The sequence below is a fragment of the Drosophila subobscura genome, chromosome O (genome assembly GCF_008121235.1).
Source record: "Drosophila subobscura isolate 14011-0131.10 chromosome O, UCBerk_Dsub_1.0, whole genome shotgun sequence".
In the NCBI taxonomy this organism is placed as follows: Eukaryota; Metazoa; Arthropoda; class Insecta; order Diptera; family Drosophilidae; genus Drosophila; species Drosophila subobscura.
In genome coordinates, this window is record NC_048533.1 from 20,385,158 (window position 1) to 20,407,334 (window position 22,177).

At 43.1% G+C, this 22,177-nt stretch overlaps 1 protein-coding gene across 1 annotated transcript in view; it reads right to left on the minus strand.

Moving 5' to 3' along the window:
* Positions 1 to 22,177, minus strand: part of LOC117898207 (mucin-5AC) — a 44,832-nt gene that overhangs the window by 661 nt on the left and 21,994 nt on the right. Inside the window, exons 3-5 of the mRNA XM_034807428.1 lie at positions 18,132 to 19,062; positions 13,925 to 14,310; positions 43 to 887 (exon numbers count right to left, since the gene is read on the minus strand). Coding sequence (XP_034663319.1) covers positions 43 to 887; positions 13,925 to 14,310; positions 18,132 to 19,053 — 2,153 coding nt within the window. The 5' untranslated portion in view covers positions 19,054 to 19,062. The remainder of the gene's footprint in view (positions 1 to 42; positions 888 to 13,924; positions 14,311 to 18,131; positions 19,063 to 22,177) is intronic.

Genomic DNA, 22,177 nt, shown 5'->3' on the forward strand with positions numbered 1-22,177 from the left:
GCCGCGGCCTCCGCCACCGACTGCACCTCCGCCTGCTTCAACTGCTTGCTGGCCTCGGCCTCGAACTGCTTCAACTGCTTGCTGGCCTCAGCCGCCTCCGCCTGCTTCAGCTGCTTGCTGGCCATGCTGGCCAAAGCTATCGAAATCTTGGACGCCGCCAACTTGCTCTCGAAATCCATTTCGTTGAGCAGCGCCGCCGCCGTCGCTGCATTCGCTGGCGTCGGACTGCAGCCGTTCTGCTGTGCAGCCTTGGCCGCCGCGGCAGCACGCTGCAGACTCAACTGCAGCTCGCGATGCTGCGGCGACTCTTCCAGCTTAATGTCCAGCTTCTCGGTCTGCTCCAAGGGTGCGGCCGGCTCCACGGTCAGCGGTATGGCATGCTGGTGCATCCGCTGATGCATCAACTTTGACTCCCCCACATTGTTGTTGGATGGATGGTGACGCTTCTCCCCAGCTTTGTGCATTTCCACCTTCTCATTCTCGCTGCGATTTGGCGCACAATTTGTTGTTTTTGCTGCCTTCTCCAGCAATGCATTCAATTGTTTCTTCACTTTGGCGCTCGTCTGTTTGTTGGGCAATTTGCTCTCATTGTTAACGCTATTGTTGTTGGCCAAAGATACCGAATTGTTGTTGTTGTTGTTGCCGCGAGTTTTCTCTCCTTGGGCACTTGTAGACTTTTTGGTTGCTGCTGCTGGGCCTGCACCTGCACTCTCCACGGCGGAACTGCCACTGCCACTGCCTCCAGTTGTTGCTGGTGCTGCGGGCGACTGCTCTGCTCCGCCGCTCGATTTATTTGCATTTGTGGATTTGTGCTCCGCGGCCTCATTGTTGGTAACATTATCCTGCTTTTTCCACTTTGTGCGTCGATTCTGGAACCAGATTTTAACCTGAAAAGAGCGCAAAGTGGGCAGAGGTTTGATTAGAAATTTGTGTTACACAACGGAAAGGTAGCCTGAATAATGAGTAAATAATTTTGTTATACTTAAAATGTGTCACAAAAAGTACCCGTAAAATGATTTATAAAAATTCAAAAAACTCAAAATTATTTTTCTCGCTTTCATACATTTTACAATTACGAATTAAAAATACGATTGAAAAAAAATTATTTGGTTGCAAGAATAAAATAATATTATTTGACCTTTCATAAGATATTTTCGGCTTGTTTTTGTCAGTTTCTAAGCCTGAAGGTTCTCTGCCATTTTCAATGTTATGTACTTCAAGTTTAAATTTATTTTTTAAATTATTTGTTTTATGTGAGGGTATATTTTTAGGCATCAGATATTTAGTGGCATTAATTCCCAACAAATTAAGCCGCTTATCATCAAAATTTCCCAATAAATGGCAAACATACGAATTTTTTTATAAAATTAACCCAGATTTATACTACACAAGAAAATGCTTTTAAATATTTAAATATATTTGGGGAATATAATGGCAAAATTTCAAGTTTGAGGATGTGATCTGCACACGCAGGAATGTAACCTAATTGTTTTTATCAAAAGCTTTCAATGAAATTCTCATAATTAAAATAATATAAAATAATTAAATGCCTCACTCAATAGTTTTCAGGAATTTGAATACCAACAAATGCAATAATTTTGCAAATATTTAAACCCTTTCACTGGCTAATTGGCTGAAAGCAGAGTGAGAGAATCCAATGGAGTGGTCTGCCTGAGAGACAATGAAATGGCGTTTGCAACATGCCAGCACCATCATCACGGCCAAAACGGTTTTGTGCCGCCATAATTATGCATGTTTATGCCCCATTTGGCCTTATTAGTGGGGCGGCACAACAAATAATTAGAAAATTAGAAAATTGTGTATCCTGCTCGCACAACACTTCCGCCCCCCGTCACTCAGTCACTCAGTCATTCGGTGTGTGAGTCTCTCAAACTCAAAACAAGCAGAAATGATGAAATGATGGGCGCCTGTCAAAAGCCACCAGCCAGAAGCCACCAGCGGCCCATGCCGTGTGCACTGCTCTACCGACACCCTCACCAACAGCTCCGGCAGCTTCAGTGGCGCAACATAAAACATTTGCCTATCATTCACGTTTTTCATTTCTATTTCATCCAAAAACATACGAGAAATATTTGATATTTGAGGGAGTCGCAGTTTGGGATACTCTGAGATTTTTGTGGGTGAAAAATATGACTGTGGAAGCTCTTCCAACAGAAGCTATAGAATAAATAGAGTCCGAAATATTTAGATTTTACAATTCAGAGAGTAAGGGAATTTATCAAATTTAATTTTACTAAATTTGCCTAACTAAGCAACAAAATTTGCGACCATAATTTCTTCAGTTTGATTGGAATAAATTTGGTAACAAAGTTTTAGGCACAAAAATGTGTTCAGCACTTTTTTAAAGAATTTTCTGTGTTCTGATTTGTATATTTTCAGTCTAAATCATGGATTTAATTAGAAAAGAGTAAATATATTTAAGCTATGCAGCCTCGGCTATGAATTTAATTGAAATTATTTATTTTTCTTAATTTCTAGATTTTTTTTTTCATTATTTCCAGAATAATTTTAATATTTTTACAGACTGTTTGTATGATTTATTCTCATACTCTCATAGTAGTCTCCCCCAGCATAAGTTGAACAACAATATTTGTGCATTTTCCAGTACTTATGGAGGTAGAGATCACATTTAGCTGCTCAAAATCCATCGACCCGCCGCAAGCGTATGATGATGGCCTAGCTAAATAAATGAAAAATCTATTTAAATCGCGCACATAATTAGTATTTCAGCAGCATGTCCGCACACACACACACACACACTACACACACACACTACAGACTGCTATATGACATGCATGCTCATTTTCCCCGGAATAGCGTAAAAATTATGAAATTAACATGAAAACGGCACTCAATAACCCCGCAATCCCCACCCAATCACCAATCAATTTTCAAAAGGAAATGCTCAAGTACACACACACACACACACAAACACACATGCACAATCGTAAATTTTCACTTGGAAAATCAATTAATTGATTGCCAAATATTTTCGAATTTATCCACACGCACACACAGACACACACACACAGACACAACGTTATGTACTCGACGAGGGATTGATGCATGCACGAAAAATGTTTATTTTATGGATGAAGATGGATTATGAGAGTACGCTGCCCTGCCCTGCCCCTCCCCTGTACCTAAAAACTGCCCCGACTGGTTGGCTGGCTGTCTGGCTGGCTGGCCAACTGGCCGGCTAATTTCCTCATAATTATTTTTGGCCTGGCAATTACTCATCCTGCGCCCAGTCCCAATTCCCATTGCCATTCCCAGTCCAGTGCCAATTAAGTACGTGCATAAACAATAAAGCATTTCCTATGTTTACCTTATGAACACTCTTAATGGCCCATCGGAAAGTGTAGATGCTGGCTTCCCTTTTATTTCGTTTCAATTTTTCCCTCTTCCTGGCACTTGAATGGGTTTCTGTTTTTATGGCCATTCCGAGGCACTTTTCGTGTGGCCCGCGGTGAGCAAATCACCCTTAGATCATCAGCCACATAAATATTTCTATGTGCAGCCAACACATATTTAATTTTTGATACTTGAAGCTTAAGTGCTGGGAGGAATAGTCATACCCTTTCGAGACCTTAAACTTTGCTCAGAACTGAGAGTATTTTCTACTACCCAAAGTTCCTGAAACAAGTGGAATGAAGCTCGTAAATTTCTACCAAAGTTCTGTGCCGCCTGATCTAATTGATTCATAGATTTCCTCAACCAATCTCGCTCGTTTAGGTAAATATTTCATAAATCTTCATTAATAAATTCTCGCAGTTTCTGGAATTCCTCTCAACTTGTTCCGCTTCAACATAAATAAACCTCATTGTTTGTGCTGTTTTGATCCCAAACACTAAACCTCATTAAGCTGAAAAATGTAAGGAACAAAAAATGTCTAAAAATAAAGGGCAAACGTGTCGTGTTGCTCGCTGCTACCCCAGGCTCGCTTATGATTTATTGACATTTAAATGGGGAGAGAGAGAGAGCGAGTGCAGAGTGAGAGATAGTGTCGCTGTGTACGCATAAAAGATGACAGAAACAGAGCGCATAAATAGCCCGAAAGGCAAACAAAAGCCCATGCATGATGCCAGTCCACCAACCAAACTTAAATAGGTTTATGACAGAAGAGAAGCGTTTTTTCAGCTACTTTGTTTTGCCGCCGTACACGCATTTCAATCAACGCCAAGCAGATCAGAGAGTGAGACAGAGAGCCACAGCTAGAGGGATCCTTAAATAGTCGCTTGTCTAGTCTGCAATTTTCATTAGCACATAACCCGTGCTGGCCTCCCTTCGACCCCCTTCGCTTGTCTCTACAAAATATATTGCGTGTGCGCTTGGTATAATTAATTTTCACATTTGCCGCGCACTTTTTTTTCTAAAATAAAACGCAGGCCAAGAAACGAAACGAAATGAAATGAAACGAAATGTTGATGATGCTCTAGCCTGGGGCCTCCCAACAATGAGCAGCCACATTACATCCACATCCAGTGGAGGACTTCTGCAGCGGGGAGTGGCCTTTCCCTACTTTGTAATGGCGACGGTGGCGGCTGTGGCGGCTGCTGTACATAATTCTCCTGGGGTGCCAAGAAAAAAATTCAACATTCACTTCTTTCCTTTTCTGCTCTTCACAAATAATGTTTTTAATGTGTAATTTAGCATATTTTTGTTTGTTTGTTTGTTTTTGGGTGTTGAAAAAATTATGATAATTGCTTTACGGACTGCGGGTATATCGTTCATGTGGAAATTAACAGGCAGGCAGGCAGGCAGCACACACACACCTATTAGACATAATTATAACTCAGTTGAACTGGATATTAAAGAGCCTATCCGTCTGGCTGGCTAATGATTACCTCTCGCTCTTTATTAGCTAATCATTGTGCAAGCCTTCAGCAAACACACGTTTTAATATGCAATTCTGGCAATTCGAAATATGTCCGACAGGCCCTCCCAACTCTCAACTCACTGCTTGGTTCCTGATGTGTAATGAGACACTTTGCTCACTGCAAATATTCGCAACGGCAATGGCATTCGTAATTAATAACATAATCACTGCATTGCTCCTGTCATTGTGGATTATGTTCGCCAACGCATATACAGCCAGCTACATACATACATACATACATACATACATACATACATATGTACATACAAACTGAGCGTACGGCAAACATAACCTGAAAGCTTCGGCTCAATGCGGTGTGAAATGCACAGTTAGATTATTTGATTGCCAGCGTTGAGCGAATGCCATTAAGAGAAAAGAGAAGAGAATGGCAAGAAGAGAGTGACAAGAAGAGAGAGAGACTAACGTAGATATGCAGAGATTGTCAATTGGAATATTGAAGGAAGTACTTGAAGCGTTATATTCTGGATCTCTGTTGGTTTATCTAAGTATATAAACAAAATCTTCATAAAAGCTAGCAATCTAGAACCCAAGCAGCACCCAATTTATACATCTTTTATCTACCTGCATTTCTGGTTCCTAATTAAATAACGTTTCGACAATGCTGCATTTGATATGGGGATTTGTGCATAAGCTTGGCTTCAATTTGTTGTGTTATTAATTAAATAGACATTGCCTGTAAATGCAAACTGCTGTTGCTGCTGCTACTGCAGCTTTGTGGTGGCACCCACTCCGCCCCCACAGCAAAACAATGCCAAACATCTACGGACATCCAATGCGATTGCAGTAGATTGGCTGGCTATTCTATGGTTTCCCCAAAGAGGGCGTAGGAAGGGACTGGGCAGCAACTGCATTTAATGGACCAAAGGGGAGTCGAGCCTCAACAGAGAGACAGAGAGTGGGAGTGGGAGAGAGGTATTTATGCAACATCATTTACGTGGTTATAATTGCACATTGTTAATGCCAGTCGAGATGTTGTTGCTATGCCTGGAATGCCATAAATTCATCTGCATTGCATCCACAGGATAATGCGAGTAGAACGCCTGGCCACCATTTGCAAATAGAGGGAATTGCATTTACATCGGGGTTTACTGACCCGAAGGCGGCCCACGGCACGGCCAGAAGACTCATTTCAGGCCATGTGTGAAATTAAAAACAATTCTGTAATAGATTTACATCGTTGAAATTGTCTAGGGATCACATCTAAGTATGCTTTCATGAGCATTTTTGTATGCCATTTTGCTTTAGAAGTGCACAAAAACTAAAATAAAATCGGATTTTACAAATTAAAACCCAAACGAAAAAGCCAGCAGCAACGGCGACAGCGCATGCAAAAAAACATAAATCAACAGAATGCAAATGAAAAGTTTTACATAAACTTGTGGATATTTGTATGTATGTACATATGTACACATTTATGTATGTATGCATGCATACAATTTTTGGTAGCCGCTCGATATATTATCATCTGCGCCTCTTCTTTTTCTTTCTCTAACTCACCCTATAACTAACAATAAGAGCACACACACATCTCAAAACCAAAGACGCTCTTAGATCCGCCGCGAAGGTGCGCTCTTTCTTCAATCACTGCGCTTCTCACTTTCGCCCCCTTTACAGGGCATGACATAAGAGAGTATCAAATATAAGAACTCTTTTACGCACTTCGCATCTCCCTCCCACCCACTCATAGATAGGACAGCGGCATCAGCAACGATTCAAAATCAGCAACAACAAAAACACACTGCAAAAAGAACAAAGCCGCTTCGCTTAGCGAAGGTTCTCCCGCTCTTAACTTTTCGCCCCCGCTTTAGGTCATTGCACTAACACCGCAAGCAGTAGAAAGAGAGGTAATGCTCTTCTTCTTCCATGCTGATGCTGATCTCTCTGCCCTTCTAGAACATTCGCTAAAGAAACAGAACACACAAACACACACATTGCAACAGCAAAGCCGCTCTTAATTGCTCTCCCTGATTGCAGTTCGTTCACCTTCAAATAACTTTGCGTGGGAAGAGGGCGCTAAATAAAATTTAAGCTACCGGCGCAGACGCATGTTTTTTGATGCCATGGAGCAAAAAGTGTTAGAAAATAGTGGAAAAGTTCGGAAAATTGTGAAGTGTGATCGTGTGATAAGTGTGGAAAGTGTTTAAAAGTAAAATCTGCCTGAAAAGTGATAAAATGTGTTAAAAAGAGCAGGAAAAAGTCAAATCCATGAGGGCAGAGAGCCAACTGTTAAGGCATAAGTGAAAAAATAATCACAGCAATAGTTCCAATGTTTTTTCAATGTGAAAATAGGCCCGAAAAATGGCAATTGCGTCGCAGTTTAGTCAAGATGGTTACAAGCTATTGGAATATGAGTGGAAAGAATGCAAAGCAAAATAGCGGCACTATGACGTGATGTGCCCTTTGGCTTGAGCTGTGTTGTTTTTTTTGTGTGGTAGTGAGAGTGAGAGTAAGTGCAGGCACAGAGCACATTGGCGACAAGAAGTGAGTGTAAAGTGAAAAGTGAGTGATGGTGTGAAAGTGAGATCAAATGCGAGTAAGTGAAACAAAAAAATTAACCGCAATAAGTGATTGCATTTATTGTTGCATGGCAAACGTAGCGACGCCATGTGAGTGTTTTTTTTTTGAGTGAGTTTTAGTGAAAGAAGGTCATTATGATGGCAAGGGGTGCCAGGCGGTTACGGCAAAAGTGAGTGAAGTGTTAGAGTGAGTCGAAATTAACAGTTTAATGTCCCGCAAGACTGAAGAAAGAGCGGACAAAAAATCTCTCTCAGTGTTAAGTGAAAAGTGCGAGTGAAAGAAGGTCATTATGACGGCAAGGGGTGCCAGGCGGTTACGGCAAAAGTGAGTGAAGTGCAAGTGTTGGTGTCGATGGTCAATATGATGGCAAGGAGTGCCAGGCGGTTACGGCAAAAGTGAGTTTTTCTAAAAGCGAGTGAAAGTGCGCGAGTGGAAAAAACAAACATACTTCCGAATGTACTTTAAAAACTAAATAAAGAGCGGCAAATAAGTGTGATAAAAACAATAAATGTATGACATGTACCGCATGAACCTTATAAAGAGCGGAAATATTTATGACAATTGTGTGGGTTCAAGTAAAATTAAAGGTGAGTGCACATCAGACCTTTCTTTATATAATATTATTATATTAATATAATATGAAATATTTTTGCATTAAATTCTACACTTTTGGGACTTTTTATGGAAAAAGTGTTTTATCCACATATATTTTGGGACTAGGGACCCTAGTATTCTTATACAATAAACTGAGATTTTCAGATGGTAAATTGATACGCTTCTGGGTTGATAATCTTCATATTGTGTTGCGTTTTCTCTTTCTAAAAACATTTCCTTTCAATTTTGGTACTTAACCATTTTATTTTTAGTATTTTATTTGATTTGCGTTGCGGTTTTTTACGAGTTTCATTTTTAAACGGCTGCCCCAAGTAGCATAAATTATGCTTATTAGCTAGCAAAGAGAGATGGGGAGGAGAGGGGTAGATCTAGTTAGTAGAGAGTGGGAGTGGGACACCAACTGAAATGTCGGTTTCACTTCTAGTTTGGTTTTGCTTTGCCTTTCGCTTTGGCAGAAGTTTTTGGCCGACATTCGCACTCTTGACTTTTAATTGGCTCATTGTGTTTTGTTGTCTACAGGGGTCTCTCCACGCCCCTGCCCCTCCGCCACTAGTTGTTGTGGTTCCGCTGGTCAGAATATACACTGCTTTGACGCGGCATCCACACCCACAGCAACACACCAACACACCCACACACCCACTCATTCAGCTTGAAAATTATGTTCTTTTGACAAGTTTTTTGGTTGCTGCTCTTTGCCTTTTGCTGTTTTTGTTTTTGTTTATGTTTTTCTTTTTTTGCCAGGGTCTTGCGGTGTTTGTAGTTATTAATTATATTTTGAACGTTCAAAGTTAATTGTTTGCCGCACACACAGAAAAGCAGCAACCTGGCACGCATAATTGTTAATAATTTTTCAAAAGCAAAAGCTGTCATCTGCTGATGATTTGCTAATTGCCAAGTATTTAGTTGTTTTTGGCCGCCGCAGAAAAGGAAATTGGGGGAAATAAAGAAAGGAATGTGAAGACTAGGGGAAGACATTAATGCTCGAAGTTGATAGATTTTTCACAGTGCCTGGCGTAAGGCTTCGGAAAGCTGTAACTTTGCATCAAAAGATTCGAATATTCTCTAATTTTCCTCTGCCAATTGGCTGCTGCCTTTAGCTCTTTTATGTACTTCCCCAGATATACTCTTTTCCTTGCTATGTCTACAGGGTATAAACATTTAGCAACGCCCACAAATAGCGAACGAAAGCGATCGTTGTCTACGCTCCGTCGAGCACACGCACACTCACAAAGCGAAAGCGATAGCGATCGTGGGCTCGAGTGAGACGGCCAGAGACGGCGGCTATACTAAACACTCGACTCGTATCTGTACAATGTGCTTGCTGTCTTGGCAACGCCCCTCTTTTTGTTTTAAACGGACCCGAGGCCTGCTCGTCGCCAATCGAGGCAGATGATGATGCTCTTTGGCTGCTGCCTGCCATTGCGGTGTTAAAGTGATTTATGAATAATTTCAAGTGGTCCGCCATCAAATTAAATTATTTATTCAAAAATAGCCAAAACCCGAAGCTCGACGGCCATCGAGAGCTGTATAAACACAAAGCTTAAATAATGCTCAACCAAAGAGAGGGGAAGGGGGGAGCGGGCCCATTTGTGTGTGGTGGCAGCGGGTCGTATGCGTAACAATTTAATTAAGTTGCGGTCCCCAATAATAATACTAATAATACCAAATTGCATTTATTGTCTGAAGTTTATGCACATTTAGAGAGCGGAAAATAAATTAGTGACACTTTTGCGGCTGCCGCATTGTGTTTTGTGCTAATATTGCCATGTTATTAATAACGAAACATAAATTATCAATTAGGCAATATTTATTTATTAATTATGGGGAAAACACGGTGGCTGCTGTTTGCTTATAATTTAATTTTCGTTAAAGGCTTTTGCTCGATATTTGCTGCGTGGTTTTGTTTAAGTTATTCATGAATTGATTCAATAATTACCGACTAATAAAAGCAAATTAGTGAATTAATTAAACAGAGACAAGGGCAAAAGTTGAGCGCATAAATACAGCAAACGGAAAATGTAATTAATTGAGCATTTGAGGATATATTTGGCTAAATATTAGAGTCATTAGAAAAACACTTAAAGCATCAATAATAATCATCAACATTTAATTTTATTTCGAATTGCAATTGCCTAATCAAAATATATAAATAATAAAACTTCCTTATTGTAATTGCAATTTATTATTTGCAATATTTTGATTTAATTGCCCAACCATTAAGTAATAAAATTGTGAAAAATAAATGCGTTTGATTGCCTGTAAATGACAGAATTATTTGTGGAATTTGGTGCCCAAAAACTGCAACTGCCACTGATAGATATCGATGGCAATATTAACAATAATAATCCAACAGCCTGGATAAGGACTATCTGCAGAGTTGGCCCGTAGGCAATTTGGGTCTGAGGGTATTTGCATGTTCATTTGCATATGCAAAAATTAATTTTACGCAGCATAATTTTTGCCCTTTCAATGACACAAACAGGCCATGAATGTAAATAAGCCTGGAGGGGCAAGCAGCAGGGGCAGAAACAATGTAAAACCCACAACAATATGGGAATATGGCCGGCCTAGATGGGTCACCACTCTGTGCAGGGCTGTTGCCCTCAGAGATGAATTGCCATTTGATTTGTTTGTGCTGCTTGTGGCAGCAGTTTAATTTAATTATCGCATTTGTCATTTGGCCAACTGCCAGAGAGCCAGGGACATGGATGGGCCTAGGACTGTGCCGTGAGCCTGGGCTAGGGCCAAACCAACAAACCGACACGCACACACACACACACAGAGAGAGAGAGAGAGACACAGAGGGGCAGGGAAGACAGTTGAGGGGCACATCTGGATATGAGTTGTGTGGTTCACTTGGGAACTGGAAAACTGATTCACAGTCGTAAGAGGCACTCGAATTGAATGTCTCCTGGACCAGAGCAGACCCAAGTTTAAGCTTCATTTTGGGTCATCTCTTTCTCACTCCCTCCTAGTTAATCAAATGATAATTCGCATAGGAAGCAGTAGTTCGGATCACTGAGTAAATCGCAGCATTTAGGTCACTCCCCAGGGGGTTGCGCACCTGAGTGGCAATTACATTCGGGTTTATGAGCCGCCCGCTGCGTGGGCAAACATTTAAAATGAAATGCCTAATGCAAATTGTCGAGACAGGCACACGGCGAACCGCAAGCTAAACAGTGTGCAGCGTGTCTGTGCAGCATGCAACATTATGCCACACCGAGTGAACACGCTGCAGACTCCACCACCACCCACTCCACTGGCCTCCTCCTTTGGCCCCAGGCACTAATATGCAAATGTAATTTGCTGCGTTTGGCGCGTGACGTTCGTTTGGTAATCGCAACACAATTACAATGTTGTCAGTGCTGCCAGAGTGTGGGTGAGTGGCTGCTGCTGCTGCTGTGTCCCTGTGTGTCCCTGTGTGTATGTGTTGGAGGCAGGGACAGCCGCATCTACGCGTAATTAATTGATTTTTATCTGGCTTAAGGCTATTTTACAGTTTGTTGATGACAGACGATGCAGACACAAGGCGCGGCGTCCCTCCACACACGCAGTCATTATGGGCCCCAGTTCGGGAGTCTATTTTGAGAGCATTTTTATGACTCTCTCACTGCGGCAAAGTTTTCAGGGAAGCGAATTGCCAGTTGGAGTGGCATTTGAGGCAGGCAATTTCATATAAATTTAGACTTATTTGAGCCGCAGAATATTTCAAAAACCTTTCAACACTTTGCACTTTATTATCTTTGTTTTAAATAAATTATTTTTTTATGCATAAATGTTTATTAGCTGTCGGGCAATTGGCAGCACTCTGAAAATGCCTTGCAATTATCAGTCAATCTGGTAATTTGATTCCAATTAGTGGTCGCTCATGCTGTGTAAAGTAAAGTAAGCCAGTTACCGAGTACCCGAACACAATGCTCCTGTGTGTGCGCGTGTGTGTGGTGTGGTCAATGGGAAAATTGGCAAGTGGCAATGCAAATGGCCGAGAGGCTTAATGCTGGGCCACAGCAGGATACAAGGTGCACGGAGAGCGAGCCAGTCTGTGTCCATGTCCTGCAGTTAATTTGCTGATATTATTGCTGTGATTAACACATACATGTTTATGCGCCCAGGACTCTGTTTTATATATAAACATAGCTGTAGGGGGAGAGCGCAAATCTGGCCACTGACTGCACTCTGGAGCGACGTTGCCATGTCCTTTTGCCTTGGAGCCAGCACAGCACAGGATGATAAATGGCCGTGCTGGCTTATAATATTAATAACACAGACACAAAACACTTGAACATGTCGACATGCATGAACATGTGGGCTCAGAGAGAGAGAGAGAGACACTCAGAGGGAGAGGGAGAGGGAGGGAGAGAGAGGGGAGCCTGCTTAGTGTTTTGTCTGTGTATATGTGGATGAAATTGTAATTAATTGACTTGATGGAGAATGTAATTTAATTAAGCAAGCACTTCGATGCGTCCCTGACGCCAATATCCTTGTTGCTTTTGGCCAGTTGCAGTTTCCACGCTGTCTGTCTCTGTCTCTGTCTGTCTCTGTTGCTATCTCTGTCTGTATCTTTGTCTTGAGCTGGCGCTGCCAATTAGTCTTATGGCATTTGAGCTGTCGTATGCGTAACGTGAGATTATTCATGCAAATCGAAGGCATGAACATTCGCCATTCTATCGGCAGTGGCAGAGATTATGATGCATTTGTTAGAGGGAATGAAATGTACAGTTGATTGGTTGTAAACTAGTGCCAGGTGGGGGCGAACCTTAAATATATTTTATTTTATTTTATTTAAAAATGCTTCCCCGAACTCCTCTCATTCCATAGCCAAACTCGCAATAATTTCCACAATTCTGATTAATTTTTGGTACTATGTTTACGCTTTAAGGTCATGCCAGAACATGCACCGAAGGACATTCAATGCACATAAATTTGCGTATGGTGGTTGGGGCTCCTAATTGGCCGACAGCAGTTGGCCCCCAGGCATGTCCTTGTTGCATAGTTAATTTATTCTAATTAGTCAATAAATCTCCATTTATTTTACTCTCTCTCCCACTCTCTCTCCGTGTGTGCTGCTATTTGCTTATGCTTTAAGGCAAGTTTTGCTGCTTGTTGCCATGCAAATTGCATTAACTAACGCTCTCACTCCACCCCTCAGGAAAATGTCCTGCCAGCTGCCGCATGCAGCACAACTGCAGTGCAGCAAATTGTATGTTCTACAAATTATAATAATTACTGATGCATTAACCAGCATCACACCTTGCCTGCCGCCTTTTGTTGCTGCACTTCAATTAAATGACAATAAATTTCATGGCTGGCGGGGCCAACCAACATCGAAATAATTTTCAAATTATTCAAATGCTGAGCATAAGTTTCGGCTAGCTACAACTAGGCGTAATGTGTTTTGCATTGAACATTGCCCATTATTGGGCTATTATTTAAAGTATTTAAAGCTGTAGTGGAGCTTGACGTGGCTGTGAAATCAGGCCCTATAGCCAGACAACTTTGCAGATAGTTCGAACAGTTTTTACTACCCGAAAGAGAGCGCATTTAATCGCCCCTCTCCCACTGTTATTCAAACATTTAACTTTAATTTGTTTTATATTATTTTTCCTGTTGCAAATGAGGCAAATTGAATATTCGAGCACACTCGGCGGCAGCCACTCGCACAATTGAATATTCATTGAAAAATATGAGCATTAGATGAGGATTATTGAGAGCGCGAGAAAGGCTAACAGAGAGTCACCATAGAGAGCGGGAAGTTCACTTAATTTAATTAAATGACCACAAAATTGCCATGTGCTTTTAGAAGTTGTTTTTTGGCCTTATCCCCAAGAGCATTGTGGAATGTTTAATGTTTGTAAATATAAATGTAAATACCTGCGTTTCGGTGACTATCAGCAGCTTGGCCATTTCGGTGCGCTCGCTGGAGCTGAGATATTTCTTGACCTCGAACTGCTTCTCCAGCTCGAAGATCTGGCGACCCGTGAATGTGGTGCGTGCCTTCTTCTTGCGCCGCGCATCCATGGAGCCCGAATCGGAGTCATCTTCGGTGGTCTCCATATTGCTGTTGTTATTGCTGGCCAACTGCTGTGGTGGATTGCTGGCCATCAGCTTGTCCCGCATCAAGCTGTCGCTGCTGCCCGTGGGGCTGATGTCCGGCGGCAGGGCCACCGTGGTGGCTGCTGCTGCTGCCGTTGTGCCGCTGCTGCTGCTGCTGGTCGTCGCATTTTTCTTTTTCTTGGCCGGTGGCTTGCCCGTGTTTTCTGCAATACAAAAATATAGAAAATATTTAGTTTATAGTTTTAGTTGTTGTTGTTGTTGTATTTTGCAGCTGTTTAGCCTCAATTGAGGTCATTTCATAACCACTTTTTGCAATTAGCCAGTCAAATATAGCAGTCATTGACTTGACGCTGCCTCTGCCCAACGCCAAATGCATTTTCTTGCTGGCTCTCTTTCGTTCTTTCTTGCTCTGTCTCTTTCCTGCTGTCTTGCCACAACGGCATTGGCAACTGTTGGCTGCAATTTGCCACACAACTTTATGACGTTTCTATTTAGCTTTTGTTTTTTCTACCTAGACTCTGGCGTGGGGTCCTTATGCTGTGGCTTGAATAAAGCAATGAAAGCTTGAAAAATTCTAAGACATTTTATGTTTAAAACTGTTCAATATTATTCTTCCATTAATGTCATAGTTTATGTCTTAAAATCTTAATTTATCTTGCCCCTTAAATCTCTTCAAAAATGTTCAACATAATTTCAAATCTAAAATCTATAAAAATCTTCCCTGCTTTTGCCTGTCAAATTTATTCAAAAATTGTATAAATAATTTCCAGTAGGCAATCTTCCAACATCTTCCTTGCACATGCCTGTTTAATCTTTTTAAAACTCTTAAAAATATTTTACAATAAAAAACTCCTGGCAGCGCATTCATTAGTCTTTATATCATTGGCCTCTGGCCCACTGGCGGCCGCTTGTCAATTCGTATCCAAGTGAAAACAAGTGTTAACAATGCTCTCTGTGCTCTGTGCGCTGGCTTTGGCTGCAACTTTTGGTCTTGACTGGGGCCAAAACGTGTCTGGCATCGAATCGAACGAACCAAAAACACCGAACGAAAGCCAAACCCCAACCGAAACCCAAACGAAACGAAACGTTGCCTGGACAACTTCAATTACCAATGCATAATTGAAATCTAATTGACAGTTAAATGCAAAACGTTCAGATACATACATATATAGCGCGGCTGTCGTTGTCGAGCTGCTAATACGCCGCGTGGGTTGCCCCCACTCCAGCCCCAGCCCCAGCCCCATTCCGTCCCCAGTTCGGCCTCATATGTGGCGCATACATATTCCTGACACTGTGATTAATTAGCCAGGGGGGAAGGGAGGGGTAGGGCGGACATCATTGCCATTGTCGCTGTGCTCGTTGTCGCCTCTGGTAATTGGCAATTTTTGCCAATGGAACAACCAACCAACCACCCAGCAAACCCCCCCAGGGCCCGAGTTGCAGGTCCAGCCGAGGGTCCCGCGTCTAGCCGAGTCCACTCGAGCGCAAAGGGCGCCCCAATGGCGCGAAATCAATAAAACCAAATGGCAGAATACAAAAACAGCAAAAACAACAACAGCCAAGCGGTAAAAGCGTTAAAAGCCTCCAAAAACAAAGACAAAAGAGCCAAAAGCTTGTGCAATTAGAACAATAACGAAACACAAAAGTTTGCACAACTGTTCGCTCGCTCGCTGGTTATTTGTGGTTTGTTTTTTTTGTTGTTGTTTATTGTTGTTAGGCTTAACGCCAATTGGCAATTGCCATGTCATTTGATTAGGCCCAGTGCGGAGAGCCATTTAAATGTCGTTCCATTGAGTAAACACAGCAAAATGAAAAGAGTAACTACAGTGAGTACTACGCGTAGAGCCCGCAATGGAACGTTTAATTCTGTGTTTTTATAGCCATTTGGGTACGTAATTAAGAAGCAAATTAGGGGAAAACGTGTAGAGGCTTGACAAAGGCATAGCTGGTGCTTATGTCTTGGAGATATACAGAAAAAACTTAACAAAACTGTAGTCAAAAATTAGTTAGAAATTTCAAAGTTGAACAAACATTAAAAATGGGAAAAAATTGTCCCAACTTTGGCTCAATATATCTTCAGTTCTAAACATTATATTATTAAAAATAATACAATTCCATGACAGGTCAGACAATTATCTTTTTTAGTCCTTAAATAAATTTTTATATTGGCGCTTCCAATGCCGAGTAAAAATTATGAAAGTGCGCAAAGAAACCTAAATCGGGTTTTTGATTTTTAAAAATATTCTACTCAGAAAATATTCATATTTATAGGTGTGAAAAATGGATTTGATTATAGAAATAAATTGGAAACAATTTACGAAGGATTTTCGAAGTTTTCAGTACAATAATTCAACTCCAGAAATATTCAAAAAAGTGTTCCTTTTCTTGCTTCGGCAACGCCTTTTGCTATCAAACTACAATAAAGAAAGGTATAGGATATAAGGTATAGAGTGTAGACCCTGCTTGTTCTTGGCTGGCACTAGCTAATTATAATTACCCCAATGACTGGGATAAAACTCGAGTCGGATGTGGCTGGAAAATGTTGTCTGGTCTGGAGGTTCTGATCGTTCGTTCGTCATTCAATCAGAATGGGAATGAGTGGCAGGCAGTTTGTTGTTAGTTGTTGTAAATGTTGTTTTGGCCAAGTCTGGTACGTGATTTTAATAACAATTAAAACTGAACACAGAGCATTATTGAGCATTGAGCAATTAACGCGCAAAAACAAAACTGCAACAAAAGTGGCCCACAAAAGAGGCAGCAAAATTTCAATTCAAATTCGTTATTCATCATTTGTTATTTGTTAATGCATATTCTATTGAGTATTCTGTATTGTATGTACATTACGCTGTCGATTGCCATTTCGCATTTTGCCAAATGTAATTGCAATTGTTGTTGCTAATTGCATTTGGTTGTTCTTTTTATTTTGTGCATAGATTTTTCATGTTAAATCATTTAAATGCGCCGCAAAATGCAACTCGAGCCAAAACGAGTGCAGCTAATTAAATTTTCGCGCATTTCAAAGCATAATTAATTGAGAAAACTAGGAAAATCTCCAACCTCAAACTATAAACTAGCAAAAATACAAAGAAATTACATTTGGGAAGACGACAGTCTTGAAATATTTTGAACAAATGGCCGTGACAAGTTGCAAAATATTTGAGCAAAGTTTTTCTATTAAATGTAGAAAAAGCAAAGATTTAATTGGCTGTTCTTAATGCACATTACAATGTGTTGAAATTGTTTATATTCATTGAATTACTGTGCAGGTAAAATGTAGCTTAAAGGCGACCAAAAAAGAATCCTAACCAAAAGGATTTGTTTCTCAGCTGAATATCAGCCATTTCCAAGCATCATTAATTTATAAACAAAACTTATTTATGTACAAAATCCAACGAAGTTACAACCTCCCAGGTCTGCTTAGACATTCCCTTTCAAAAAGTCGAACAAAAAGAATGTAATTACCTATTAATGTTGGCTAAATTCTGTAGAAAATTGATTGGCATCCCAATTCAAGGCGACTCGACTCGACTCGAATCCTAACTGGAGTGTGCTAAAAATCCTAATAGCCAGGCCATTAGCCGTATTTTGGCTGCCAACAAAAAGAGAGAAAAACAAACTGCCAAAAATAGAAGACGGGAATGGAATGGTATGCCAGCCAGCGTTGGGCATCATTTAAGTTGGCAGAACCAGGCAAACGCCGCGTTGCCCGCCGCACGCTTCGGTGGAGCGTGTTGAGAGCTCTGCGCGCCGCTCAATTGGCAGGCTCGTCGAGCGTTGCCACAGATACAAGGCGCCAATATGGTATATGGGATGCACAGGGCATAATTAGAGCAGGCTGAAGCTAGAGCAGAAGGAAACGAAGCGCGGGATACCCTTGAAGAGGGTAGAAGCCTAAGGCAGAAGGTGGTAAAAGGTTTCCTTTATCCAAGTATTAAACAAGGAAAAGGCTCTCAAAAATTGGAGATTATTTTCTCCACAGAATTCTTTAGCCCCCCCCTTAAAGGGTATTAATTGTTGGACTCACCTTTCTTGGTCTTGCCCAGCAGTGTTGTTGCTGTCTGCTTGCTGCTGGCTGTGGGCATGGGTGAGCTGTTGTGCGCCTCGCGCGACTTTTTGGCCACACACAGATTTAATGGCTGATCGAGCGGTGTGTTGACTGCGGCTACGCTTGGCACTCCCACCGGCGGGGGTGCAGCTACTCCTCCTCCACTTGCAGTGGCATTGACAGAGCCGTCCTCCTCGCTGGCATCGCTCATCGAGATGGAGGCGCTGCGCATGGGTGCCTGATCCTGGTACTGCTGCAGTATGGTGTTGGGCGACTTGGCAGGACCTGTTGGATCGTAGGCGCTCTCGGAAGCACACTTTTCGCCCACGGCCATGCCCAGGATGTCGGCTATGGAGTGTGGCGTGGGACGATTGGGTGGACGGGCATAGACATGGGCGTGCCAGTTGGTGGGGGCCGCTGTGGCAGCAGAGCGACGCTGTTGGGTGGTCTGTTGCTGTTGTGGCAGCACTGAGCTGGGTCTGGCGGGTGTCGCCTCCAGTTGCTTCTGTAGAAATGTGGTTGGTGGACTGCAGCTGTTGGGTGTGCTGGCGGAGATCGGGCTGCCCATGTTCTGATGGCAATTGTTGTTGTCGCGCACGCGCAGCAGATTGACGAGCTTCTCCTTGCTGCTCGGACTGACCATCGAGGACACGGATGTGGGTGGTATGGTCAGAGGATTGCTGTACACATAGGTGCTGGTGGCCATCTTGTAGAGATCGGCTGTGGAGTTGTGCTGCAGTTGCTGCTGATGCTGGAGCTGCATTTGAAGCTGATGCGGATGGCTGGGATGATGATGATGATGCTGCTGCTGTTCCTTGACTATGCCATAACCATGCCCCAGGGCACCGCTTACCATTTCAGCTGCCACCAACTGCGAATCGCGTTCAGTTTCGGGCATCATTTAGGCCAATTCTGCTGCCTGCAATGGGAGAGAGAGAGAGAAAAAGTTTAAGTGGGGATGTTGGATTAGCTTCAACAGCTGCACATTTGTCGTCAAGTTGTTAATGGTCTCTGCTGCCATCCGACGGCTGGTAATGTAATTTGTACGCAAACCCCCCACCCCCACCCAAAGGCGAGGCCTTTGCTTCTTCCTTATTTTCCTACATTTCCTTCTTAGAAGCAGAAACAGTCCCCGTCCCCGACCCATTCTCAGTCCCAAAAGTAATGCAATAAAATACAGCGTCAGTCCGTTTGCCTGCCACTTGCTGCCTGTGCGGAATGTAGTTCAACTTACTTAGCCCGCCCATGCCAGGCAGGCCTTGACATGGGACCAGGGAGCTAGCCGTGGAGCTGGGGGTGGAGCTGGGGGACTGGCACTGGAACTGTGTTAAAGTTGGGTGGGTCAGTCGTAGCCTATTTCCTGGCGCACTGCGTTGTGATTTGCATAACAAAATGTTGCACAATCATTGCGAAAGAACGACAGAGACAGAGAGAGTGCGAGAGGGAGTGCGTGAAAGAGATGCAAGGCAGGATTTAACCAGGCAGCACAGCACACATACGTTTTTCGAGTGGCAAAGGGGAGCTTGTACTGGGACTGGGGTTTGGGTTGGGTTGGGGTGGAGCTGCCTGCCTGTCGCTCCTCTCTGTTGCACAGCCTTGTACAATTTGTCACTGTGTGTGTGTGTGTCTGTGTCCCATGTTTGTTTTTGCAACTGCTGCGCGTGTTGGCTGCAAAATTTATGGCACAACATTTGAGTGTGACACAAATTGAGTTAATACGTTAAGTCCGGCCATACAAGTGTGACAATGTGGGGAGTTAAGATTATAAATGAATTAAATAATATTTATATAGCCCAAGAAGTACCTACTTTTTGTTTCTCTAATTATCTCATATCCCATCCATTGCTAACGGTTTATTGCAAACATTTTATTGCAGTTAATTTGTTGGCAACAATCTGTCTCTCCCTGACTTGTCAACGCTTCGTTATATGTCGCCATAATACGCTATCTGACAACCCCCCCAAAAGCAATTCAAATTAATTCAAAGTGCACACTCACACACCCCCGACCCCCCAGCCCACACTCTGTGCTGTTTCCCAGAACTTTCGGCAGACTGCCAACCAACCCACCACCCACACAAGAAACCAGAAACGACGGAGCGACGTCGACGTTGCCCTCTCAGTCCAAAATGTCAGATTCAAGCAGTAGAGTGCAGAGCGGGCGCTCAATAACGGTAATGCGTGCTTAAATGTTTTTTATTGCCATCAAAGAGGAGGCAAAGCAGCAGGCAGAGGCCATGGAAACGAAGCAACATCCACACACACACACACACACAGTGAGCGACAAATTTCTCTCGCAACATCTTTTGTGAAGAGAGCTGGCTGCATGTTGCTGGCAACATGTGGCCAAGGCCATGCCAAATCACTTAAAGCCAAATAAAAGGAAATAAATGGCAAAAGGCAAGAGCAAAATGCCAATTCAAGTCTGTTGAGCTTTTCCAAAACGATGATGAGGTGGAGAGTGGGAGTGAGAGGTGGGTGGCTGCTTTGGGGGACAAATTCAAGCAGCGGAAGCGGGGCAGGCAAGCGGAAGAAGTTATTTCAATTGCCTTGGCAGCTGCACCCCGCACACCGAACACAGACAGAGAGAGTGAGAGAGAGACAGAGTCATGTGGGGGGGAGTGAGCTGGATATAAAGAGAGAGCGAGAGCGAGAGAGGGAGTCGTGTGTGGGCCAAAAAGAGTGCGCCCATCCCGTCGCGTCCCGTCTGTGCTGTGCTGCTGCTGTGTGGGGCACGTACAGTAGCTTAGTTCTGTGTAAGTGTGTGTATTAGTTACCTGGCACGCTTTTGCCTGCTTCGTGCCCCCGATGTCCGTGTGGCAGGACCCAAGTGTCGAGTGCCAGGACGAGGGCTAATGGCATTTAAGTTCTGTTAGCCCCGGACTCCCATGTGCCAGGCAGGAGCGGGCTTTGGGGGGGGGAATGTGTCTCATAGCGGAGATAATAGGATGGAATACAGAAGCAGCAATGGTCTGTGCGGTTAGCTCTTGATAAAGCTAAACCCAGCAAGCCCTTAATTTGTCAGCTTTTGCAAGTTAATTGTTGTCATTCCGCACCTCAATTGTGTTTTCTGCACTGCAATCAAAGATAGTTGCAACCGCTTGGGGCACCTATTACGATGTGCATCAGTGTAGCCCCAAACCCTTTCTACCTGTAACTCCGCTCCTGGTTTATCCTCCTGCTCGCACATGAGCTTATATTTCGCTTATCAGGGGATAGTCTACATTTTGGGCATTTTTTTTTGGCAACTTTTAGCCACCCAAATTTGGCCTCAAGGCTTTTGGCTGTCCTCTCCGTCTGCCCGTCTGTCTGCTTGCCACCATTTTGTCTATTTTATTTCATTTTCATTTTATTGCATTGACAACAACACAGCAAGCAGCGCACACACTCACACATTCCACAGGGGAGAAGCAGTGTAAAGCAGTGTAAGCAGCAGGGTGACTGCTTGTCTGACGTTTTGCTGGAATTTTAACAAGCCACTCGCCCGAATCATCATCATCATCCGCATCATCATCATCAGGGTCTGTGCTTCATTTGGCCCACGGCTGCTTTTTGTCAGTGTGTATGTGTGTGTGTGTGTGTCCGGGGTCCAACCTTACAGTCAGTCAACCCATACCCAAACCCTGCCATTCCATCAAATTCGTCCTGCTGCTGCTCGTCGTTCTCGTCTTTGCTTTCAGCTTTTTGCCATCTCTGCGTTTGGTCTCTTGGCCTGGCCATGTGTTAGCTTTGACGTTAACTGTGGCTGATTTTGCCCGCCAAGTTTTGTCTCTTGGCGCTACACCTAACCATGGCACAGCTTCTGCCTTCCTCCTCGTGACAGTCGCTGCCAGAGCTCTGCCCTGCCCTGTCCGTTCTGCCTTGTCAGCATAATTTAATGTGCCTGCGTTCGTCGCAGTCTTTGCTCCTCCTACTCGTCTTGCTGCTTGTCTGCATTCTCTCTTATTTTACTGTTATTTTTCCCTGTGTCCTCGCTTGAGTGTGGTGCTGCTGCTGTGTGGTGCTGTTTGGGCAAGTGAGTGCTGT